This window comes from Lagopus leucura, unplaced genomic scaffold (assembly GCF_019238085.1).
Source record: "Lagopus leucura isolate 7727_CA_CO unplaced genomic scaffold, USGS_WTPT01 Super-Scaffold_100157, whole genome shotgun sequence".
NCBI lineage: Eukaryota > Metazoa > Chordata > Aves > Galliformes > Phasianidae > Lagopus > Lagopus leucura.
In genome coordinates, this window is record NW_024962334.1 from 9,012,897 (window position 1) to 9,038,844 (window position 25,948).

The 25,948-nt window shown below is 40.7% G+C and overlaps 1 protein-coding gene across 1 annotated transcript; it reads left to right on the plus strand.

Annotated features, from left to right (window-relative positions):
• SACM1L (SAC1 like phosphatidylinositide phosphatase) lies at positions 1 to 25,667 on the plus strand. The gene is made up of 20 exons (XM_042888634.1): positions 1 to 77; positions 4,412 to 4,509; positions 6,009 to 6,083; positions 8,502 to 8,629; positions 9,560 to 9,709; positions 12,623 to 12,682; positions 14,014 to 14,047; positions 16,451 to 16,552; positions 17,257 to 17,342; positions 17,527 to 17,613; positions 18,054 to 18,122; positions 18,208 to 18,287; positions 18,784 to 18,882; positions 21,091 to 21,229; positions 21,454 to 21,523; positions 21,640 to 21,712; positions 22,171 to 22,264; positions 22,347 to 22,439; positions 23,116 to 23,173; positions 23,651 to 25,667. The coding sequence occupies exons 1-20, from the start codon at positions 19 to 21 to the stop codon at positions 23,785 to 23,787; spliced, it is 1,791 nt and encodes a 596-aa protein (XP_042744568.1). The 5' UTR covers positions 1 to 18; the 3' UTR covers positions 23,788 to 25,667.
• The last annotated feature ends 281 nt before the right edge of the window (positions 25,668 to 25,948 follow it).

Genomic DNA, 25,948 nt, shown 5'->3' on the forward strand with positions numbered 1-25,948 from the left:
GCGGCCGGAGGGCTACAGATGGCGGCGGCGGCGGCGGCGGGACCGGCGGCGGCGGCGTCCTACGCCAACCTGAAGCTGTGAGTAAGGGCCGGGGGGGGCAGGGAGCGGCTCCGCCACCTGCGTGAGGCGAGGGCGGGGCGGCGGGCGGCTCCCCTCGGCCCGCCCGGGAGGAGGGCGAACCTTTGAACTTTGCGGTCGCGGACCTTCGCTCGGTGCCGCGGTAGCGGTTACGTAACCGGGGCGATGCCGGCCGGGCGGCGCCGAGGCGCTCCCGCCGAGCGGCTGATAGCCGCGGGCCGGCGGCCGTGAGCGCTGCCTGCGGGCGGCCAGAAATGGCTGCGAGGTGCCCTTGTGAGCCCGAGGGCGCTGCCGGCCGCCTGAGCTCCGCGTGTGCTCTGCGAGCTCTGCGCTCAATGCAGCGCTGTCTGAGAGCGATTCTTAGGCCTGACCTTACGGTTCTATTTAATGGCCGTGTTTGGGATCAGGGCGTACGACTCCGTCCTTGGAGACCAGCGCACGCGGTCTGCCGTAATGCTGTTGTACGTACAGCAGTCTCTGGGCTTCTCCCCTTGTTGTGGTCCTCTCTGTGTGAGAATGCTGGAGGAGGCTGGTCTCCTGGGTGCAGAAGCCTCGATGCTGACTGAGAACGCTGCCGTGTGGCATGGAGCTCGCTGCTGCTCTTGTTGCTTAATGCTGCTTGACTTTCTTTGAGCTGAACTTGTGATCTTTTTGCCTGCGGAAGAGGGAAGGTGAGTTGTGTGAGCGGCTGCTGTGCATCCTGTGACACACAGACCTTCTTGGCAAGGCTTTTTTTTCTTGAAGTAAAAGCACTTGTCTGGATACGGCCTCGTAAGAAGTCTCTGGGAGGTCAGAGGGCACTGCACGGAGCCTGTGGGCTGTAGTGCGTGCTGCAGGGCCCTGCTGCAAGAGCCAGCTCTGAATGCAGGCCTCTTGCACACTGTGTTGTCACAAGCAGGGACAGGACACAAAGCCTTCATCTTCAGTCAGGTGCAAGCAATGCAGGTTAACATGTTGCTGTCAAGCTTCTCTGCTACCAGTGTAACTAGTTGAGTTGCAGCACTGGTTATCGAGCTGGTTAGTAGTGCTGCAGCACTACAGTAGTATACAGCTGGTGCTTTCTGCCTGTCTGCATTGAGAGAGAAGCCCAAAAGTGCATTTTTGTCTTTGGGGTTTTGTTTTCCTTGAGCTGAGCTTTCAGTACTTGGGTAATGCCTCTGTAAAGAACTGCTGCGTGCTCCCATTGCTTCGTCTGCCACGATGGAGCCCAGGGCTGTTGATGTAGAAGGGCAATGAGTTACGCAGTAAATTGTCATCTGAAATGAAATATAACTGGAAATAGTTATTAAGAGACTGTGCCTTTAATATGTCACAATTCTTTTTAAAAGATATTTCTGTTGGTTTGGTGGTGGTTTTTCATAAAATCCTGGGATTGTACTCTATTTTTTTTTCTTTTTTCCCCAGCAATTATTTCTCCATGGGAAATGCTCCAGTTCTTGCTCTGTCTGTGCTTGAGGAGTAATATTTATTGTAGGTGTATAATTAGAACACCTGCTCACCTAGAAAATCTGGAATCTCTGGAGTGCTGCAACCATCAGTATGTTAGCACTGTTACTTAACGTGCTGCTGGAGCTGTGTCTTGTTAACATCTTTCCTGTAGCCCACTGCTGACTGCTTTGGTGCTTGAGCGCAGCAAATGCATTGCGCAGTGCAGGATGTGCTTTTGGCTTGTTTTATTGCAGAGTTCAGAGGCTGCTCTCAGAAAGCTTCCTGCATTAGAGTAATGTTACGTGTTTATGGTGAAATAATCAATCACTGAAGTGCTTGGCTGTTGAGGTATGGAAGGCTGAAGTGGTATTGAGTGAGGTTCTATCTTTGGTTCCATCAGGCTGAGATGGCCTTCTGTGTCATGCCAAATCTGGATGTAGGAATACTCTTGTCTGTTAGATCAGCCTAATTACGACGTAGGATGCAGCTCTGCCTAGTATTCACGATGTACAACACTGCTTTGTAATAAAAACAGAGTAAGTGAAGCATCACAACATACACAAACCAGAAGAGACCATCTCAACTGTCAGTGGAAACAACCCTGTAAGTGGTGTAAGCAAGTGTTGTTATTTTCCTTCTATGTTTCTATTATGGTAAGAATCGATGCCTTTTGTAGTGCAGTCTTGTGACTTGGATTGGGAAATGAACAGCTGTTGTTTTGATATTGATTTTAGGAAGGAAGAGCAATATCTTCACAAAGTGATTCACAAAGCAGCTGGTAAATACAACAGAGGTGTTTTTTTCCTTATGAAGGCTGGAGTTGCAGCTCATGGCTTTTGAGGGAGGATGACTTTCTTTGCTTGCTTATCCTGTAGTGCAGGAATATGGCGAACTTGAATTCGATGAAGAAGGATAGAGAATTTCTTGTAATACAGCTAGCTACTAAGAAAAACAGCAAGTATTGAAACTTTCTCCCTTAGGGTGATTTCAAGGTATCTTTGTTTTTATAGAAACTTCCAGGAAGATCTGCAGGTAAACCACTCCTCCTGTGGCACCAAACTTGTTCCCATGCAAACGCATGACTCAGATTCTACTGAAATTGCTTCAGCAACAAGGGCACGTAGTTAAAACTCATCACATCTTAATTGTTCATAGGCAAGCTTGTCCTTTCTCCAGCCTGCATTGAATGACCTCTCATCTGGGCATTAAAAATGCCTCTAGCATCTGAAGCCTGCGCTGCAACACAATGCTGAGCGCAGCTCTGGGGAGGACAGGCACTAATTTGGTTTGAGCCTTTTAGTCATCTTTTACTGTGCTCCTGGAAGTTCTCATCCATCAGTGCCCAAGGTGATTTTGGAAGTGGCAGTGCTTCAACTGGATAAACTGGAAAACCTGAAGGCTTCCTTTCAATGGAGGTTTCACTAAATTGTTGTTTTGCACCTTAAAGGCAAGATTGTTGAAAGTGTTCTGATTGTAGCCTCTGTGCTCCTTTTTTTTTTTTTTTCCCTTTTTGAGTGATTCTTCAGCAACATGAGGTGAAATAATTAAAAAGGACCTTTTATTAAAAAGAAATATAATAAAATTAAAATTTCCAAGATTTGTTTTCTTTGTATGCCTTCTCGAAGTCTCTTACAGGTACTTTCCCCTCAGCTTTGAATTGTAAAGATGAAATCAATCCTACAGGATGAACTGCTGTATCTCTTGGCAGCAGTTTGCGCACATTTCTAAATTGGGGAAGACTTTCTGAATGTGCTACAAGCCACCCTTAGTAGTACTTGAAATGTGAATTTGATGGCTGCAGTGCACTGACATCTTTCCTGTTCTTGAATGTAATGAGTTATGCTATCAGTGCCAAATATTTTCATTTATGACTGTTCCTTAGCTATGCTCAGCAATAGTCACTGACAGCGGTGGTCCTTCTGTAATGCAAAGTAGATGAGAGGAGTTCAGATCTTGGGAGGGTTTGTGCTCTTGAACTGTGATGGAAGCAAAGTATTTATGCGAAGAGTTGTTGCTGTTTTGGCAGGTTAGAGATAGCAATGACTGCATAGCCAAGGACAAGGCAGGCTCTGGTGCCAAAAATGAAGGTTGTACAAAAGCAGAATATAGGCTGCTGTGTGGAAGCTGTCAAAAGTGCCTGTGGAGATGATGGCTTAGGCAAAGGAGAAACAAACAGGCACTGTGTAAGAGAGGGTGACCAAAAACTGTAGTGGGAGGAATAATAGAAGCAGGAGCCGAAAGGAGAGCGAGGGTTTCTTCTGATCCGAGTTATTTTCCATCGGCTCTTTGAAGAGATTGAAAAACAGCCAAGGTAAAACTGACAAAAATGTGAAGGAAGGCGAGGTTTGTGTAGGGAGGAACAGCCTGAGAAGATCTGCCATCCAACGAAAAAAACACCGCCCTGGTGCGTGGCTGTTTTCCAGTTGTTTCCTGGGTCGTTTCTAACTGATTTATCTCCAGTGTGGGATGCTCTCACTGCTTTGAGCGCAGCTTTGTGTTTCCTCGGCCAACATCAGGGATGTGGTGCTTCGGTTCCTGATGCATTAAGAAGTGTTTGACTTCTGTCATTGTATTTTGGCCTCTGAGACTTTTGAAGTGACAGAGCTCAAGTTTATGTGAGTTATGTAGTGTACCAATATGAAGGTAAACCCAGCTTTGTGTCTTTAACCTCCAGTGTAATGAAGGAGGGTGGTGTTTAATAAACATGCTGTGGATTTTTGAGTAACTGATTTATTTGCTTCTCGTGCACTGGCTGTTAGGAAGTAATCCAATGGGAATGTTATGGTGATTTCTTGCAGCTGAAATGGAGTTCAAAATCGATTAGGCTCTTTGCCACCTGAACACAGAGCAAAATATAAATAAGGTTAACCTTGTTTAATTTTTTTTCCTCTCCATTCTGTTAAAGGCATATAACACCAGAGAAGTTCTATGTGGAAGCCTGTGATGATGGAGCAGATGATGTGCTGGCTATTGATAGAGTCTCCACAGAAGTCACTCTTACAGGTACTTCCTTCCCAGTGCATCCCAGCATAAGCTGTTTGTCATTCTGTTCTCTTGTTTGAGGTGTTCTCAGGAGATTGTAGAAATCTTATAATGATAGTAGTGGTGCTTGTCTGTTTTCAGCAAAACTGTCTCAACAGTAAGAACTGACTAATCCGAATGGACTTGTTGCACCAACCCAAATTCAGGATCAGTCAAGGAGGAGCTGAATGCTGGGCTCCTGCAGCTTTTGCTGAATCAGCTGTGCAGTTGTTTATTTTAGTACTAAGCTTGGATTTTTCATAAAACCTTTAAGAAACAAAAACAAAAGCCAGCAACAACCTCACTGTAAGCTTAGTTCTGTTGTGAATATGGATTCAAGTGTCAGTGCAGGTACTCTTAAGTATGCTGATGGTCAGTTCTTCAGAACATTAACTGGTTTAATATTTCTTTCAGAATGTGAACCCAATGCTTTAAAAAAAAAAAAATAAATAAAGGACTTGCATTAAATGATGACATGAAGTTACAGTGATGTGTGACTTCCCTTTTTTGATGCTTCAGGAGTTGGTATCTCAGTAATATTCTAGCATTTGTCTGTCTGGTATTAATACAAAAGCAGCAACTCCTTTATTCTTTACTAGATATGTTCACACATGAGCACATCAGAGCCCATCCCTTTGGTGTTTTTAGTGTTCTAGTGTAGTACCTCCATTTCTCCTTCAAAGCTACCCCTACAAGACTAGATGGCTAGTAGAGGTGACTACCCAAAGTCTTCTGCTAGTCTGCATCAGTTTCTATTACTGATGTTTGATCAGATGAACCTGTGTGGTATTTAAAGCACACAAAGAATGGAGCACTGTCTGTTGTCCAGACTTGAGAGTCTGGGAGAGTGCTGAACTGTGTGGGTGTTTCTTGTTTTATTGTGTGGAGTTATTTGAACTGATGTTTGTTCTGCTATTCTAGAGAAGTGGGTAGAGGAAAGCTTAACGTGTTAGCAGTTATAATTGATGTTTGGATGCCTTGGTGTGTTTTTTGGAATATTATATTGCTTGCAAGATCTGTGCTTTGGTTGTATTCTGCAGAGAAATGGAACAGTGTGCTGAAGCTTCTGAGGTGGAAATAAGCTGAGGTTAAGAAGAAGAAATTGAGAATGGCAGTCACAAGTATTTGTGGCTTATTTGTCCTTGGTGTCTTGATAGTTTTAAAACAACAAGCTTCTGGAAGCTGGCAGGAATGTATGTTGTTCAGGAGTCTTCTTGCTAAACTATCACCATTGAGCTTAAATGTGTTCAATTGAATGATTCTTTCGATTTAACAGAACACCAAATTAGGTTAGAGTGCTTCTGCATCCCTTCCTTGTCCTCCCAACCCCCCTTTCCTGTCCCCTCTCAGGCTTTAGAATTTCATTGCATTCCTTCCAGTGCAAGCATAACCTGATTTGTCCAAGAAGCTTTGACAGTGTAGCTCTGATGCACTGACAGAACATTCTGAAATTTACATATACATGTTTGTTTGTTTTTCAGTTAAAAAAGATGTTCCCCCTTCAGCTGTGACAAGACCTATATACGGTATTTTGGGAACAATACGGTTGGTGGCAGGTAAGAAAAAACTGTGCTTATGTAAATTAAGAGAAATATATTGCTAAGGTAACGTTAAAGACAAGAATAGTCTTTGCAGGTCACTGATGCTGCACTTTCATCTGCGTGATTGGCTTTTCTTTGGGTTGCTGGAGTATGGAGGTATCCAAATTCAGTTCATCTTGTGTATTCATGACAGTCAAATTTGTAGCTGCTCTAAAGCTAAGGTTGACTGCCAGCTTGATGAGTTTTAAGAAGGTATTTCAAACGCATGCAAACAACTTCATCTGCTGTTCTGCTAGATGAAGGTCTCTGTAACTGTTTTCATCTTAGTTGGAGGGCTTGATGTAGTAGTCATGTACTGTGCAGTTTGACTTCAGTGATGTTGATAAATAAATGAGGTGATGAGGTTAGGTAAGTGGGTATGGCTCTGTAGGTAATGATGGTGTACCAGCAACTTAAAAACATGAAGAAAACTCAGCACTGAAAGAAAAAGAATGGACTAGAACAATCCTGCATCTCAGGGATTTATGGGGTAAGGTAAGACTAAGCTGATTTTTCCAAATATCCCGAATTACTGTGAGATGTCAGTAGTCACTGCCACAAATGAATAAGACTCACAAGCCTTAAGCTAACAAGAGATTGCTATCTTTTGAATTGCAATTCCTTCTACAGACTAATGTAATCTGAAAAATGATGTAATAATGAGGCGAATGAAAGCCTCCATGCGAATAAAGGATTTAAGTTCAACCATGCTATGGCGTCCTTCAACTGAAGTATCACTGTTAAGAACAGTGACTTCTGAAAGGATCTTAAACTTTCAAACTTCACCAGCTCACATAGCAAGCAAAAATTCTGCATCTTACACAGAGTAATGTAATGGACATCCCTGTCTTAAGTACTTTTATTAGTCCTTGTCTTGAAACTGCACTGCCCCAGTGGCATTTTTCCAAACTGTAGATCTGGTAATAACTTTCTTTCACCTGAGTGTTGCACCAAAGTATGTAGCTTCTTTTAATATCCTTTTTCCTCTTCCCAGCTGAAGCATGGCTCTGTTAGTATGTACCTTGTATTGATTAGTGTTTGGTGAACAGTTGCTAGGCATGTCACTAATATGTGATAACTGTAAATCTGATTCAGTATCCATCAACGAAGCATCTTTAACAGGCATTGATGTTTTTGTCTATTACAGTATCGGGGGGGAAAGTGCTGAAATGTTATTTAAAGTGTTTGAAATCTGAAACTGAATGTCACCTACTGAAATAGGAAAAGACAGCGTTGTAACTCATGTTGGTGTAAACACACATTTATACAGTGCCTTTGTGCATAGTGGTGAACGTAATTCTGGTTCTTGTAAGATATCTGGATGCTTGTGACATGCCAACCAAAAGTGATGCTTACACCTAGAGATGCAAGTGTCCTAGAGCCTCAATTATTCCACCGAAATAAATGGTAGAGAGTGAGGGCTGAAGAGGTTTTTTCTTTAAGAAAGAAGGGTGTGTAGGGGAGTGCTGCTACTTCTCTGTCTAGTGTATAGGCTAGATACCTCCAGTAATAATTAACCTGCCCATAAAAGCACGTGCGTATCTAGGTACAGTAGTAGAAGTACTGCTTGTGACATGAGCTCTTTCTATTTCAGTAAGTTGATTGCTTTTTACTAAGGCATTAATAAAAAAAAGTATTTTGTTTTTGTGCCTCTCTGAGGCCTGCTCATTGGTCTGCTCAGCTGAAGCTTCAGCTACATGTTTAATGGTGATACAATGTGTGAATGATTTTTTTTCTGCCAGTATACAGCTTTGTGAAGTCATCTTTATTTGAAAGCAAGATGGCACTGAAATGAAGCTATGTTTTGTTATTGTCCAGCAAATCTAAATGAATTGGTTAGAGCATACCTTCATGATATTTTTTTTGCTTGTTATTTATTCAACCAGGAAAGCAGCAAGCTTGCCCTTTTAAATTATTAAAACAAAGAAACAACACCCCTCCTGTTTGCTTTATTTTGAACCTAATGGGACAAATGTATTTTTGAGTATAAGAGGACTAGACCTCTAGGATTCCAAAGCATGGTTTCTTTTGCATGCTTGAACGTGATTTGGGAAACACTGAGCCATTGATTACATTCTACATTGGAAATCTTAAGAATTTAAACCCCCTTTGCTCTGCATCATGACTATGACTTCTTTTTCCTTGTCTATTCTGTGAATTCCTTGCACTTCTTGAGTAGCTCAAGATCTGCTAGTACAGAGATATGGGTACCTTTATAAGTGCGTTTGTTTCTACTCCAGCTGCTTGCTGCTGTAATGAACAAAGTTCTATCTGGGACTTGAAGAAACCTCACTCTTTCCTATTGATTTCATTTTTCTGGTATATGGTTATGGACTGATTTTCTTCATATGTATATCTGCTTTACAAAAAACGTTGCTTTTTTCTGATTTACAGGGACATATCTTATTGTAATAACAAAAAAGAAGAAAGTAGGTGAGATTTTCAGTCATGCAATCTGGAAAGCGACAGACTTTGACATCCTCTCCTACAAAAAGACCATGCTGCACTTAACTGATATTCAGGTAGAAGTGGATTGACTGGGGGAAGTGGGGAGGAAATTCTTCTGTTGGTCTCCATTACCACAGAACTGAACTTGATGGAACTGTGAAAGTTAGTGGACCAGAGTATGTTGGTTTTTAGCTTGAGTGAGTGGTTTTATTGTTTTATGAATCTCTCTAAACTACATTTTTCTTTCCTCTGGTTGGTTCAGAGTACAGTAATAGTTGGGATATTTGGGTTGAAATACATGTAAGTTATGTCATTCAAGATAACCAACTGATGTTGTACAACATGGCATATCAGTTCCCACTGAGCTTGATCCATAAGTTGTGTGCTTTTCTCCTTTCTAGGATGGTACAGTGTGGTAGGATGAAGTTGCCTATGTTGCTGCATGTTCCTGTTCCTGACTAACTATCATCTTTCCCTTTGAGGGCCTTAATGAATGCTTTCCTGTGCAGTGTACTGCAGAAATGTTTTAGTGCTACACTTCTGCAGTCTATTAGAAAACAGTCTTCCTGAGCCACTTCATAAAATGACAACTCTCTTCCTGTTATATGTTTCTCACAGCTTTACTGTTCTACAGTAAACTGCCTTGCTCACATCTGGCTATCCACCTTGCTTAACCTAAGGAATTACTCAATCACGTGATTACTCAGCAGGGGCAAATTGGTTTTTAGAGGGAGGAAAAGGACAAAGGCTTTTTTTTAATATGTGTGTTGTGGATTGATGAAGAGTAGATGAGTTTGTGTAACCGACAGAGCTGGAAGGGAATCTGATGCTCTTTCAGGAAAGGAGTGAGGCTAATTGAAGTTGGAATCGGAACACAGATTAGTAATTGGTGTAATTTTGGCAGTAAAGTTTCTTTTGCAGTCTAAATAGTTTTAGGTAAAGTAGTGATAGCTCTTAAAAATAAGGTATTTTGATGATAATTTTTTTCTCCTTTCTCTTAACAGTTACAGGACAATAAGGTATTTCTATCAATGATTAGTCATGTTTTGAGTGTGGATGGGTTTTACTTCTCAACAACTTATGACCTAACACACACCCTGCAACGATTAGCCAACACCAGCCCGGAGTTCCAGGAGATGAGCCTATTGGAGAGGGTAAGGATTTCTTGTTGCTTTGTATCTGTCTCTGTTGTCAGTTCTGCATGATGTAAGTATATTTTACTCAGTTTCTTTGGACATCATTTAAATACTATCTGTCTCAAACTTTAAGAAAAACCTTAGGGTGATGTTGATGAGATCAGTGTGCCTACTACTCTCAAGCTTAAACCTTCTACAATGTTTTATAATGAAATGTTAAATCATAGCAGATGGTGTTAGAGTTTATGATCCTCTTAAGCTGAGAATGTCTTTACTATCTCAGTCATTAAACTAAATGAGTGGAATGGATTTGTGTGTCACTTAGATGTAAGTCTTTATAACAGTGCTTTTATTTCTCTTCCTATTTCTCGATTGCTAAACTCAGTAGCTTGTCAATCCAGTTGTACTGGGGTAGTTCTCTTAAATAAGAAGCTGGCTGTAGGAAGAAAAAGAAGCAACCAGTTAGGTGTGCAGAGTACATTCCATCAACTTAATTTGCTTTTTGGCGTGCTTAGAATAAGAGTGGAAGTAAGTCATGTATTATGCTTTGGTACAGAAGTCTGAGTGCTGTGGTGTCCTATCAAAACTGTTGGGGGTTGCAGCTAGCATAGTAGTTCATTCTTCCTCCAGCCTCATAGCTTGTTAGTAGCATGATCTTACAAAAGTATATTCAGCTGTGATGTCAGATTTTGAGATCAAGCAGGTTAGAAATACTTCAAAATGTCTGTTTCAAATGAATTTAAAAGGAATTTCAGATGGTTTGCCTTGTCTTCATAAAACCATGAAATGGCTTACATTGGAAGAGATGTTAAAGATTACCTAGTTCTAAACTCTCTGCCATCAGCATGGCTGCCACCTACTGGATCAGGCTGCCTGGGGTCCCATTCATACTCACCTTGAATGCATCCAGAGATGGAGCATCCACTGTTCCTCTGGGCAGCCTGTTCCAGTGCATTACCACCCTCTGAGTGAAGAACTTCCTCACAGCATCTAAACTTCCTGTTTTTTATTTCCAAACCATTCTCCTTTGGCCTATCAGACCATATAAAAAGTCAGTCTCCTTCCTGCATGTAAGCTCCCTTCAAGTACTAGAAGCAGTGAGATTTCCCTTGAAGTCTTCTCCAAGCTAACAAGCCCAAATTCTTCCTCCTTTCTTCATAAGAGAGATGTTCCAGCCCTTTGGCCATCTGTTCTTGACCCATTCCAACAGCTCCACATTCTTGTGCTGGGGATACCAGGCCTGGATGCAGTATTCCAGATGTGGCTTCATGAAGGCAAGCAATCATCTTCCTTACCCTTCTTCTCAGTAGGGCTGCTCTCCAGGAATTATTCTCCCAGTTTGCACGTATCTGGAATTTCCCTAACTCAAGCGCAACACTTCGGACTTGCCTTTGTTGAACCTCATGAGGTTCCTGTGGGCCCTCTTCTCTAGGCTGTCCAGGTCCCTCTGGATGGCATCCCTTTCTTTTTTTGTATCCCTGTGCTGCTCAGCTTGGTGTCATCTGCACACTTGCTGAGGGTGTGCTTGATCCCTCTGTCATCGATGAAGGAGTTGGAGAGCAACAGACACCTGGAGGCACCACTCATGACCGCCCTCCTCCCAGATGTAAATCTCTTGATTTCAACCCTCTGGCTGTGACCATCCAACCTCTGAAGCTTCTTGGTTACTGAAAATGTCTGCTCTAGGGAAGCAGTTCATTTTTTCTTCTCAAGACTTGAGCAAAACCATGAAAAGCTCACATTTTCCAGTTGATGGCTGGGGACCATTTTTGCATTATCAAATGCTTTCTTGTTGTTTTGAGATACTCTTGTAAGAGAGACTGGTTGCTGACATGAAAAGATTGGTTTGTGCTAAAACTGGCATCCTACAAAGTTGTTTGTAAGGCAAAGCACAGTATATAAATAATAATATAATAAATATAATAATAAATAGAGAGTTTGAAGTAAATACAAATGTTAGCTAAAACCATTTAAATGTAATTTCATATTAGTTATTATAATATAGTGACTTAGTCAAAGAATGGTGGCAATTTTAAGCATTTCAGTATTTTTTTCCAGAGAAGCCTAGTGGGTAGCTGGTGTGGATTTTTTTGTTGCTGTTTAGTAGTTTTAGCAGAATGAAACAACCCCAAAATAAGGTCACTAATCCATCATAGTTTTTTTTTTTTTTTTGTGGTAGTTCCAGTCCTACTTGCTGTATTGTCCAACAGAAATAGGTTGTTTATCCTTTTTCTCACACTGAGGTTGAATTATCCTTGTCCTTGCTGATGCATTGTCTTGTATGCCTCATCTTAGAGTTGAAATCTGTGCCATCTCCCTAGAGCCTGCACTGTTCTGCAGCAAATGTCACTTTGATGACTAATCTGGTAGCTTTTTAGAAAGTGTTCAGCAACCTGCCCAAGATGCTTTTGAGGTGAGCTGTGAACAGGAAAACATGAAGTTGAGGATCATTTATGTGGCTGGAAGTAAATTCTTTCCTGTATAACTATAATAGCTGTTTAACTTTTGGTTCTCTGAGTTGTTGATCATTGCATACGGCCTCCTTACACACTTACCTTCTGCCCATTTGAGCAGTCTTGCACTGCTATTGCTATCGGTGTTTTGGATAATCTCTTTGAGCCCTGTTTATGTAATACAAACTTTTGAATGTTCTTCTCATATCTCAGCTGAATTGTTAATGGTTTAGCATACCTGAAGGGTCTGGCAACCTCTTCAGATCAGATAATTCTTCTTTTAACAGTTTTATCTAGAATTCTAATTGAAGACCTATTAATGGTACTGGTGAACAAAGGGTGTTCCACCTCCATATACACTTACCCACCTAAATTTGCATAATGCATGGCTTCCAAACCAAATTGCCCTTATGTTCAATTAAACTGAACTGAGAGTTTGTGAAAGCGTGGCTTTGTTGTTTTTTTTCTTTTGCTGCAGGCAGATCCACGGTTTGTATGGAATGGGCATCTTCTTAGAGAATTTGCTGCTCAACCAGAGGTAAACACTTTGTAATCATTATACTGACACAGAATGAATACACTCAATAAAATTATACAGCATTCTCTTATTTCAGACAGCTGGGGTCTAGGGTAGCTTGGCTATTTGTCTTTTAGATCTGTACAGTGACAATCTACTTTCAAACGTCCAATGTTATGTCATTATCCTCAGTATTCAGTATTGGAAGTGTCTGCATTTGCAGAGATCATGCTTGTGTCACCTGAAGGAGAACTCAGACTGCAGAGCATGTACTTCTTGAGCTTTTTAGAATGTAACTACTTATTTATCATTAGCTATGAGAAAGGTTCAGCACAGTACTCTAAGGCTGGCTAGCATCTTTCTCAGTGGGTGCAGTTTAAACTGTTTGCCTAGTGAGCGGGTTGTAAATCTGAAACTTGAGTAAGACTAACACTTCATATTCTTTCAGTTTAACTTAAGATTGGCAGAAAGTAACATTTGAATTCATTTAGTGCAGTAAATACAAGTGCCTGACTACAAGCTGTGCCTGTAGTGCGTACATCAGTGGCCAGACTTAGAGATTTGAGAAGTACATGAAACCTACTAGATTGTCTACACTACAGCAACCTTTTCTTTATCAGTACTTGCCATTTATCCAGGTGAATGATGTGCTGGTTCTGTTTCTGGCTCAGTATCCTGTGGAGTTGTGCTTTTATGTTAAGCACTGTTTGAAAAGGCTGGATTATGCCCTGCTTCTGGACTGTGAAGATAGGTAGTAGCACAGGGCTGTTGTGTGTATTCCAGAGACATATGACTGAGTAGTTGCTTTAGATGGTGCTATGCAAACAAAGCTGGGGAAGTCAGAGAACCTGTGTTGGGAAGAGCAAAGAAAGCTGAGTGGCTGGTTGGTGAAAACAGAAGGAGAAGGCAAAACAGAGTTGAAGGTGGAGATAACCAACATGAGGGGAAGTCATAATACTGACTACAGGTGGCTTCCTATAGTAACAGTTACAGGTAATGAGATATTACCTGACTTCTAGTACTGGAAGACTTCAACTTTAAATTTCATTGAAAATCCAAGTGACTCTGGAGTGAGGGGGTAGGAGAAATCCTGGAACAGGCATTTCAACTGTTAGTCTCAAAGAATTCTCTCTTACAGAAGTTTCATGTATGGTAAGGGTTGGAGTGCTGCTGTTTTCTTCAAATTTTGTTCTCTCTGAAGGAATTACTGCATCCTAAAGAAAAAGTAATGAATATCAAGCACATAAAACTATATTTAAAAACATTTAGAGAAACCATTATTAGTTACCATTTTTTGTCTGATATTGTTTATTAATTCTAAATGCATTGTGTGGCTTCCTTGTTTGTTTCAGATCCATAGATTTGCTACACCAGTGATGCATGGATGTATCCTTTTGTGCTGTAAACACCAGTACTGAATCCAGTAGTCTGTGGCAAAATGACTGCTGCGTGGGTTGCTACATTGGCTATGTTGGTAATGTAACATAGAATGCAACATTAGAATTAATGGTATTTTGTTCTGATATGAACTCTACAGGTTTGATAGCCCATTATTTGTTAACTTGTATGAATATTCTACTTTGAAGACTTGGTGTAATTGATTTTTACAGGGATGATTTAGCTAACTGTTTTTCAAGGAAGTAAAGGTTAGGTTGAATGTAGCAAATTCTTACATCAACCTTAGCACTTCTTACTTTGTTATAAGAACACCTTCAGTTAGCATTTCCTTTGAGTTTAAAATAAGGGAGAGTAGTTTTGATTTGGAGGAATGCTTGTGAATCTTCCTGTTGGTGGAAAAAAAGATGAGGAGTTCTGCTAAAGGCTCCTGGAGCTCTTCTCCTAGCTGGTTGCTTTCCCTGCACATGCATGTAGGGTAACAGCCTTTCTAGCAAATCAGTCTTGAGTGTGGGGTTTTTTCTTTTGTGAGAAGGAGAAAATTTAATCTTGTAAGTAGGCCTAATGCTCTCTGGCAGCAATATTCTTCATGCAGTGTGTGATCAACAGCAAGTCCCAGGTTCTGACTTGGCAGTACAAAAAGGAATGGCTAAGACTGAAGAATAACTTAGGCAGCATTCTGTTGCCAACGTTGCTCTGATGTGCGCAGAGAATGGCTTCCAGACAGTATCAGTTGTTCTGGTAGGACTGTTAGCAGTTGGCAGATCTCCAGTTCTTCTTTCCTGTGCCTTCATTTAATGGAAGATGTTGTGGGAGTAGGTGGAGAGTCAGGGGAAGATAGCAAAAGGGAGCTGTCAAAACAGCGCAGCCCATATCCTGCCTCTGCCAGGTGCTGGCTGGAAGAATCTGGATAGATTGCAATTAGCAATTGGCAGACTGCAGCTAACCTTCCTCTGTCCTATTTTTATTATATAAACAATTAGCATGAATTGTATGCAGTGCTGTAATTCTAACGTTAACCAAGAATTGAAAGAAACTTTTTTGTGTGCGTGTGATTAAAATGATAGAAAAAGCCCAAAGCAGAACTGTCATAGTCTCACTACAAGCTAATTCATTAAGCTCAGATCTTCTTCCACAGAAACCTATGTATATTTTGTTCAGCATCTTGAGTGGGGTTCTAGTCTCGCAGCGATGAGAGATAGTAGACTTACCTGGGTAATGAAGACTTTAATCAACTGAAGTCTAAACTGGCTTTAATGTTGTAGACTTGCTACTGCCCCCTCCTCCTCTTCAGCCTGCCCTCCTCCAAAAAGGAAACATTGCACCCACCAAGAACACTCAGTTATGTCTTTTCCTCTTAAGTATATGTGACAAGTTGCCAACAACAATGAGCCAGTTATTGTGTTACAATTCTGGAATAAAGTGCTTTGGAAGAAGTTAATGCTCCAACGTCCAACGATTTATGTTATCCTCAGGTTCTATCCCTGAGGATTCTATTTTATTCTTTCAATACAGTATGCCACTGCTGCAGCTTGTAAAAATTGTTGATTTTGGTCCTATGAATATTCTCGAGTTATGTTTTGGTTGTTAATGACAGAGGATGAAAGCCTTTGAATCTACCTGGAGAAATCATTCATGAGGAATGCTGGTCTATTTTAGGCTGCATAAATTGCTCTAATCCAAACAAAGGGCATTTTAAGCAGCACAGATCAAGAATCCAAACTTGGGAGTATTTGTTAATGTCCTGTTCAATTCTTGCTTAAACTTAGTCACAGGTTATGGTGCATTTGCCACTGTGAGTGCCCGAGCAGAAAAGCATGCTTCCATAAGAAGTTCCTACTGAAGACTTGGTGTGCATTGTCATTTTTGTGTGTGGATTTGAAAGCCAGTCTACATCTGTGATAGTTCTGAAATCTGTAGATGTGATATGTGTTGTACTCACACATGCAAGGCTTCCATAGCTGAAGTACACTTCTTAAAGACTACAAGAAAGTTTTGGAGTGTCCTTTTCATTGAAAGCTGCACGGGCAAGAAGCAGTAAGACTGCTATATATATATAAGTTCATGGCTTAACAGGGTAACAGCTGTGGACTGCAGAAAACAGTTCATTTAATGATATATGTGGAACAATAAGGCTAGGTAATCTTCTGTAGTGTCCCACTTCCTAAAAACTATAGCAGTTCTAATGCACGTTCATCAGTGCATCCCCTCTATCTTGTCTTTTGAGACGCATATACTGATAGAGAAAAGGTACTGTCTCTTAAGTTTAGTGTCTGTTCGTGAGCAGGAAATGTTTACAGCTTTCTTTGGATGTTATCTTCTGGTTCCTTCACTTTGGCTGCTGGCTGATATGTAAGAAAATTTTGGCTTTTTTTCCTTATTGTTATTCATCAGTTATCTCTATGCACTCTTGTTCTATTAATGGCAAGTGTTTTGACTGGCTGCTTGTTTCCAGAAGAAGCTGTTTCAGAGCTGGTGTACGCTATTACGTAAGAGGTAAAATAGCAAATGGATGTACTTAAACATAATGCACATTCAGTCTATACGCGTCTTTCTTTTAAAGCAACTGCTGTTCAGTGACTCAAATGCAGAATGCATGTAATTGTGATGAAGTTCTCCTTTATTCCTGCTAGAGATTACTGCAGAAGCTCCGTAGGGAGTTTTGCTGCTTTCCCATTTAGATGGGGCAGCACTTGCATTTAACCTCTTCCTGGCCTAGCAGTAAACTAAGCACTGGTGGTGCCAGCTATGGAGCCCTGAGTAGTGGTGTTCTCCAATTATTAAAGGTCAAAAACTAGAAGTGGAAATGGCTTTAAAGTACTGCTTGTTCTGTATGAGTCTCAATAATACATGCTTTTAAAGAAATAAGTCAGTTTCTGCAGTACCTTTGCTACTGAATTGTAGTTATTAGTGTCAAAGCAGTGGCTTTATTTCCTATTCAGCTACTCAGTTTCTAGGACTGTAATCAAGACTATAATTCACAACATGTGATAATCACAACTGTGGTTCTTCAGTAACTACACTTGATAGAGATCATATTAAAGGTCTGCCAGAGGCATTTTTAATTTGCCATCTTGAGGCAGTTTTGGGGTTTTCATGCTTACTTTGAGGGCTTGGAAGTTGAGGGTGGAAAGTCTCTTGATATCTTGTTGCTGTTCTGCTGTGCCCTAAGCTCTTTACAAGGTCTTTGTCCTGCTTAGGTATCGATTCAGAGGGGCACGCAGCTAACTTTGTTGAAACAGAACAAATTGTGCATTACAAGGGGAGCAAAGCATCATTTGTTCAGGTAAGGTCAGTGTAACAAGCTGCTGACTGGCTTAAGGTGTGTGTTGATAAATCTGTCTGTATTACAATATACAGCGTATGTGCATTTTAAAAAATACATGTCAGCCAAACCATTCTGATTTACAGACTCACTTGCCATTTGAAAGCAAGTTTTGTTGTTTAAGACCGTTATGTTCTTTTTTCAGACCCGCGGATCAATTCCTTTTTTCTGGTCTCAGAGACCAAACCTCAAGTATAAACCAAAGCCGCAGATCAGCAAGTCAGTAAATCATGTATGTGAGTGTTTGTCTTGGGGTTCTAATGTGTTTCTGGGCTTGTGTAGATGGATAGTGTGACAGACTGGAATCAGAAGAATAAAAGTCAGCAATATTGGATAGAGGATCTTTGAGTAGCGGTGAGAAGTCTTGTGTTCTATGGAAGAAGTCCAGTACCTGAAAAAGACCACCTAGGGTGAATGAGGGTAGTGTTTTCTCTTTGGTTCTTGTTCTAGTAGATGGAAAATACTTATCTATAGCTTGTTTAAGGAGAGCTGAATGGGGGGGGAGCAAGGAGGAAGGGAAAATGTGCGCGGGGGAGTGAAAGTCAAGTGTGTAAACACAGTAGAGAACAACAAACACTGCTATAAAACTGTGTATGCCGTATCACTGAAAATTGTGGAGGTTTCTTGTAGATCAGATCTTAAATCTGTCGTTGCATTTCCTTTCTTTTCTAGATGGATGGCTTCCAAAGACATTTTGACTCGCAAATAATCAGCTATGGAAAGCAGATGATTGTTAACTTGGTATGCTTTCCCTTGTTCTTCTTGAGAAAGCCGCTCTTCTTTCAAGCAGGTTTACAAATAACGCTGTCTTTTCCTTTCTTTCCAGGTTAACCAAAAGGGTTCTGAGCTGCCTCTGGAGCAGACATTTGCAAAAATGGTGAACAGCATGGCAAATGGAATGGTCAGGTACATGTGATACTTCCTTGAGTTGGAAAACTGAGCATTGCCTCTGAGACAAAGCGATCACGCTTTCAAGGCCTTTATTAAATAGCTGATTTGTTGATGTTTTGTTTATATGAACCATTTATGGACCATTGCCTCTACCTCAGATTTTATGCACAGGTGAGGCTGAAGGTGGGACAAATAGAACAAAGGAGGGAAGTCAGAGGTCATGGTAATGACACAGGTGAAATCAGGTGCATTTCTTTTGTGTGCTTTCTGGAGAAAATATACTAGCCGGAACTCAGAATGAATAGCTAGTGCTCTCTCAGGCTAATGGTGTCTTGTAACGAAATGTAAATGAGGTCACCATGCATAGTAAGGGAGCAGCCACAGAAAGATTACAGAGCACTGACAAGATGCACAGATGTAAATTCTGTCACTGCTTGTTTTATGGATGTGTGGATCTTTGAGAGCTTCACTGCAGTAAGTATTCTAAAAAGGTGGTTCTTCTTCTGAACAGATACATAGCGTTTGACTTCCATAAGGAGTGCAGTCGGATGAGATGGGATCGGCTGCAGATTTTACTGGATCAACTAGCAGAACAGCAAGACGAGTTTAGGTAAGACTTGGTGGTTCTCTTAATTAAGAATCAAAATAAGACTGCTTTCTTACAGTTTCTATTGTTACAAGGCACGTTAAAACAGACTTGTAAAGCTTGTAAATGCATCTTATTCTTATACATGCTGTTAGTGCTTCCATATCTCTTCTCTTTCTAATACCAAGTACAAGGATGGAGATCGGTTAGGATGTAAAATACAGAGCCCTCTTTATGTCCCAGTGAAGTGGTTCTGAAAATCACAGCAGCCCTGTGTTGTGCCTTGAGAAGTGCCTTTGGGTAAACAATTTGAAGAAATCAGTGTGCACACAACTGTGAAGTTATAAAAAGCTGTCTCATGTGGTGGTATCTTTCCACCCAAGGGTAATTCCATATGTTGATAGCAAGCTGTTCTGCTACATGGTGTCATGCTCCCCTGGCCCCAGGCTTGTTCTTTGTGATTTACATTCCTGCACATTGTTTGTGTTTTGCATTAGTCCTGATTGTTATACCTTGCTACTACCTAACAAGGCTAGTCTAATTTTACGTGACTAAAAATAAAATGTAGTTCCTTGTGGATTAAGCATCCACATCAACTTAGGTCTGTGTTTGCTCCCATGAGCATGTTGTTTTATGCACATCTTGGTCTTTGCCACTTACAGATGTGCAGATTGATAGGGTCACTGTTTACTTTGTTCTGTTTTTCTGGTTACTTCCTTTTGTCATTAAGGCCTTGTGCCAGCTGGTTTACTTTGTGCTTCAGGGGTTCTGCAAAACTGGCAGCAATTCAGTTGAGCCAAAAAAGGATGATGAGCTGCAGATTAGAAGAGGAGTTAATCTCTTGCCTGGAATGAAGACTGTCAGAGTAGTATGAATTAGTCATATGATAGCCAGTACAGTCTCCTCACCACCAAAAGAAAGCCCCAAAGCCTTCTAAAATGCAAAAAGATAAATCAACTTCAGAGCACTTGAAAGAATGGGAAATACATGGGTAGGCTTCTTATTCAGCAAGAATCCTTCATTAGAGTGAATGCTGAGAATTGTATCGTATGGTTCTTTTGTAAACCTCCAATGGCAGCTGACAATAAGCAAGTTTCCTTGAAACGAAGGAAGGAAGCAATGTGTCTATAAAAATGAGACACAGAAAATAAGACTCTTTCTCAAGATGAGGTCATTTCTATCATGCCATGTTTTATTTCACTTTGAGTGACCTCTGTTACCATTTAAACAGGAAAATGAGTTCCGATGCACTTAAGTAATTCTTGCACCCTTGTGAGAGGCAAACAACTCTTCTGCAGATTGAATCCTGTTGTGACAAATCTGACAGAATGCTTGTTCTTCTCTTGTTTTTTAAAACATTATTTCTTTTTTTAAGCAGCTGCAGGGGATATATCACTTAATCTGTCATTGACCAGAAGTGTCTGCTCCTCATCTACTCTGATTATCCTAATACCAATTCTAGGCAAAACTTGGGAGAAAGGTGGAAAGTGGGGATTTCATAGGTGTAAACTCTACTTTAATCATTCAACATGGAAAGCAGTTTAACAAAACTGGTTCTCCAAGAATTACAAAACCAGATCTTGTCAACACAAGGCTGATCAAAGTAAAAATATGCTTTTGTGTCAGGCTTTTGGTATTTTTTGTACTGCATGCATCTTTAGTTGATTGTTGTCTTAAAATGCTGTACAGTAACAGTGGATCATACACTAGTCCAAATTCAGAGTTCATAATTAAGTGAAGGAGTAACTTAATCTACAGAGTGTGATTTGTGAATCTTTAGGCAACTGGAAGCTTAATTCTATGGTAGGACAAGTCCCATCCATGCATCCAACTGATCATTTGATTTGTGTATTTGTTTTATCAGCTCAGTTATTAGAATATTTTCATCCAATCCAGTATTGAAAAGGAGCTTTTTAATGCCAATTAAGTGGGGAAGAAAAAACCTGTATGGTTTAGGAACATACAACTTCAGTCACTGTTGTTGCACCAGTAGCTGCTCTTCCATTGGCCTATAGCTCAATACTGCTGAATGACAGTGAGTACTGCTCGAAGATTTACACATGTTCATGTATTGATACTGCTTTTCATCATGGGAGGAGAAGAATGCAGGGTGGCATCACATGTCAAAAGGCACAGCTAACAATTCTTCACGTGTTCTGGAAACTGTATTTTGGCTGCTGGAATATTTACTTGTTCCAATGCACCTAGGTATTTATACATTGTATGTTTTAGTTATTTTCTAGTTGATTCGGATGGTAAAATCGTGACTCAGCAGGAAGGAATATTCCGCAGTAACTGCATGGACTGCCTGGATAGGACAAATGTGATTCAGAGCTTGTTAGCACGCCGATCTCTACAAGCCCAGCTTCAGGTAAATACTTAGTTATTTTTTGACAAGCTCTTAAGAGGAGAAAGGAATTCTACTTGAAACTGAAATGCAATGAAGTCCCTAAAGAGCTTATATACTTGAGTTACTGTAACGTTTACAGTGAAAAGCACTGCCTGGATTCTAGTTTACTGCACACAGATTTTTCTGAAAGCAAATCCTAGTATCTCTGATGTATTTCTAGCTTGCTTCCATCTGCTTTGTTTCAGAGGCTAGGTGTCTTGCATGTTGGACAGAGAATTGAGGAGCAAGCAGACTTTGAGAAAATCTACAAAAATGGTATGCTGCTCATAAAGCTTAAAAAAAAAAAAATACCAAAAAACAACCACTAACTAAATCACTTTTCCAAGCAGTACATAACTTCCTTAACATTCTCAATGTTTTCCTGTTTACAGCATGGGCTGATAATGCTAATGCTTGTGCCAAACAGTATGCTGGGACTGGTGCCTTAAAGACAGATTACACAAGGTAAGTCTGCCTTTCTTTTAAAGGTCTTCTGGGTTTTTGTGTATGTCTGGGGCTTCCTTTAGGTCTTCGCATCCAAAAAGATCATTAATTTGGGACGTAGGCTATTAATGAACTTTGTGGTGTTTTGATTGAATTGGTAAAATGGTGAGACTGGAATCTACAGAAGAACGCTATTCTTTGTGTGTGTGTGAAAGGAGAAAAGGCAATCTAGAAATAGAAACGAGAAAAGCACATCTTCAAGGTACATTTGTATCATAGGATGGAGAGAAGTGTAATTCTATTTTCAAATAACTTGTAACAAGTGTGTATGGTAATAATGTAGGGGCAGCACTAGGTAACTGTCTGTATGTGCACTCATTAAATATAATGTGTGTGAACAGTGAACAGTGGAAGGACTGTATCTAAAACTTGTCCTGAATGCACAAGTATGTAATAAATATTTGAAATTTCTTTTTCAGAACTGGGAAGAGGACTCAGTGGGGCTTAATAATGGATGGCTGGAACTCATTAATACGTTACTACAAAAATAACTTTTCTGATGGATTTAGACAAGTAAGTTATGCTCTTAACTGTGGGAAAATGTATTTGATAAATACTGCTGTGCATTTCAACTTCTGCTCTGTTTCTCTCTCAGGATGCTATTGATCTCTTTCTGGGAAATTATTCAGTGGATGAAGTAGAATCTGCTAGTCCTCTACATGTCAAGAAAGACTGGAAGTTCTTAGCTGTGAGTATGCAGACTTCAATTCATGTTTTTCCAAACATGAAACCTTTTGGTCACTTGCATTAATAAAACTAAGTAGAAATTGTCTACTTAGTAATTGAGTGTCCCTGTAATGTGGCTGTGTTTCTGTGATGCCTGCTTGTGGGACTAAACACAGACTGTTCCTTTGACAGAAAGCGGAGTGTCCTTGAGGTATTGAAAGAACTGCTGCTTGCTTTTTTAAAATCTGCTTCAGATGGGAAGGGAGAAATCCTACCAGTTGCCATCAATGACTTTCATTCTGCAGAAGAAGCTTGTGAAAATCTTTTCTCATGCTTTATGCAGAGGCATAGACTGTAACATGAAGAAAACTTTTCTGCCTTTTTCTCTTCTTTCCCTTCTCTATAGCAAAATGGGACTTGGGGACACGAGGGGTTTAAGTGGTAGCTGGTGTACTTTTTTTTTTTTAAAGGAAAAATGTCCTTTACATCACATCTCTTCTAATATATAGAAGATAAATTTTAATTCTGAATGTCACTATTGAGCACTATTTGGAACAATCCAAAATTTTACAGTTGCACCTGACAACTCAAAGCAACTTGATGGCAAAGCAAGTAAATAGCTTTGCAGCCTTAGATTCAAGGAATTTAAGGAATATATGTGCTATTGCATCATTTAACTAACCTTTTTCTTTTCCCAGTTGCCTATTATTATGGTGGTTGCTTTCTCCATGTGCATCATTTGTTTGCTAATGGCTGGTAAGTCACAATTAATTGCCCCCAAACTTAATTCTGAGTAGATTTTTTTTTTTTATTATTTTTATTTTTTTTTTTTGCACAAAGGCAGACCAGAAAGGTGAGATACAGACATAAGCTTGAGGTGATGAATGTCTCCTCTAATCTAAATCTGTGCTAGGAATAAAAAAGGCTTTCTTCTTTTTTCCTTAAATTTCTGAATGTTTGTGCCAATAAAGTTCTTGCATCTGTGACCTCCATAGCCATCTGCTTAAAGTACTCAAACAACTGTGTGGCAGACAGTGCTAGTTTACAAATAAGTGACTTTGACTTGTCACCTTCTAGGTAAGGAAATAGAAAATGGTATAAGAAAAGCCTCAGTGCCTGTGAAGCGCTCTTAACTTCATTTGATATCTGTGGGAGGGCTTGAAATGTTTTGTTATTGTACATAGATTGTCTGATCGTTGGAGATGAACTAGAGTGTTTGTCTGACTTTGGCAGGTGATACATGGACTGAGACACTGGCCTATGTGCTTTTCTGGGGAACTGCAAGCTTTGGAACTTTTGCCATCATCCTTTACAATGGCAAGGATTTTGTAGATGCACCCAAGCTGGTCCAGAAAGAGAAGATGGACTGAATTTGTGTGTGTGGAAAGCGGCTTGGTACTGAGGATTCCTCAAGCCACACTTGGAGTCTCTACTGACCTGCTTTCCACACTAAATAGTGGTCTTATGGACATTCTTCATTGGCAGCGCTGGAGGGGAGAGAAATAGTCTCAGTTGCAATGGTCTTTGGAATATTGCATTAGTGAAGGGCCTCCACCCACTTTGCTGAGAATTCAATGGTTAAGGGCAGCTTTTCGGTTTCTGGAATGCTGTAGAGTGCAAAGTGAATGGCTTAAGCTCATTGTCCGTGTGTGCAGTTCTGACTGAACTTCGGTTGGCAGGAGAGAGCTCTGCTGTTCATGTGTCAAAATACCCGGATGTTAAAACGGTAATAAGAGCTTCTAATTGTGTTCTCTGACCAAATAAGGCTTCATAACAACAGAAAGTCTTGTTCCACGGCTCATAGCTGGATTGCTTTTGCTGTGGTAAGGTCCAAGTCCTTCATGCATATTTGTGTGTGGGGTTTTTTCACTAAATATTCAGGATTTTTTGAATCCTAGCGCTCCTCCAGAATGACCTTTTTGTCCTGTGTTGTCTATGACTGATGCAATATTCTGCTAATCATTGTTTGAGTGAGAGTTGTAATTGGATGCTCCTGAAGTTGCAAGCGTCTTGCACTGTTTCAGTACTGCAGTCTCCAGATGATGATTCATTAGTTAGCTCATGAAAATACTTTTTTCTTTTTTTCTGAGGATGTAAATGAAATCAAAGAATGTAAAACTCCTTGCGGGGTTTATCAAACCCTCCTTATGCTAAAGGCCCAAAGTACTCCATCACTTCAAGAATGGTCGCAATGCAAAAGGTGAACTTGGTATTGTTTTCCTAATCAGCTGCCTCTGTTCTTTTTGTTCTTGTTGTTGGAATAATTTACAAAAAAAGGAGTATGAATCGGAGGAGGAAATATCACCCTAATGCCATGTTGCACTTGGGAGCAGCTTCTTGCTTTTCATGCATGATGATGTAACACACTTTAAAGGAAAAAAGTTTTTTAAAGCTACAAAATAACATGTGCTGGTTAACAATAAATGTGTGTCTTTAAATTTAGTGCTTCCAAGCTGTATAAAAATAAGTAATCCTACTCGAGGACCAATTTTAAACTATTTTGTCACTTATTTTATATGGTTTGTTCAAAACCAGCGATGAAACTTGCTTAAGGCACCGCGCATTGTTTAATATTTCCTGTAAGTACAGCTGTATATTCAGATTGCAGTTATAAAATGTAAATGAAGGGAGAAATGTGTAGAATCTTAGAGCTAGCACAGTTGTTATTACTGAGGTTAGAACACAAAGCACTCATACTCCAGTATTTCACTGTGTTATGACTGAAACCGTGTACAGACTTGCAGTTATCTGTTCAATTTAACCTTGAATGTTGCTGGAGGCCTCTGGTTCTTTGTGAGCATAACTTGTGCATAAACACCAGTACTCGCCATGCCTCTGTCTGCTTCTAGATGCTGTGCTGGGAATATCAGTTGGTGGTTAACTGGAACCTCCTCTCTGACTTCTTTATCCAGTGTCACCTCTGTCATGGACACAAAGTGCAGGAACACCATAGACTCAATATGTAACGGTTCTTATGGCTCTTGGGCAGCTGCCCCTTGAAACTCTGTTCTGTTGTCTTGCAGTCTAGAACTGAATCTTTGCAGCTTTTTAAAAAATAAACACAATAACGGATTTGTTGGGGCAAAGACCAGCTGTGGAGTGTGTGTACGGATGGAGGGAGAAACAGGTTAATGTGGATTCTCAAAGCTGGAGGGCAGTCAAAGCTCAGTGCTTTGCAAAGAGTCTGTATTGCTGAAATCACAACAGTGTACTCATCAATGACAATAAAAAAAAATCTGATTTTTCTAGATCCTGGCATCTGCGTTTTGTGCCTGAGGTCCTTATCTACTGCTTTAACATGGAAGCATCGCTGGTGCGGTCTAGATGTACTGCTTTGGTGCTTAGACCCGTATAACCTCGAGCCGGCGCTCCTCCCCCAGCTTCAACCTCACAATTCCAAAATGGCGGCAGAGCAGCCCCCCCCTGCGCCCGCCCGCCCTCAGCCCCGCGCAGGCGCGCTGCGGCCCGCCCCTTCCGCCGCGCCGCTTCCGCCCATTGATCGGAGCCGGTGGCGGCCGCTAGAGCTGCTGG

Excerpts from the sequence above, each read along its gene's own strand:
- SACM1L (XM_042888634.1), top strand. The coding sequence starts at position 19 with ATGGCGGCGGCGGCGGCGGCGGGACCGGCGGCGGCGGCGTCCTACGCC. Across the intron at positions 16,553-17,256 it reads TGTACGCTATTACGTAAGAG|GTATCGATTCAGAGGGGCAC; the intron begins GTAAAATAGCAA and ends TGTCCTGCTTAG. Across the intron at positions 22,265-22,346 it reads TTTCTGATGGATTTAGACAA|GATGCTATTGATCTCTTTCT; the intron begins GTAAGTTATGCT and ends TTTCTCTCTCAG.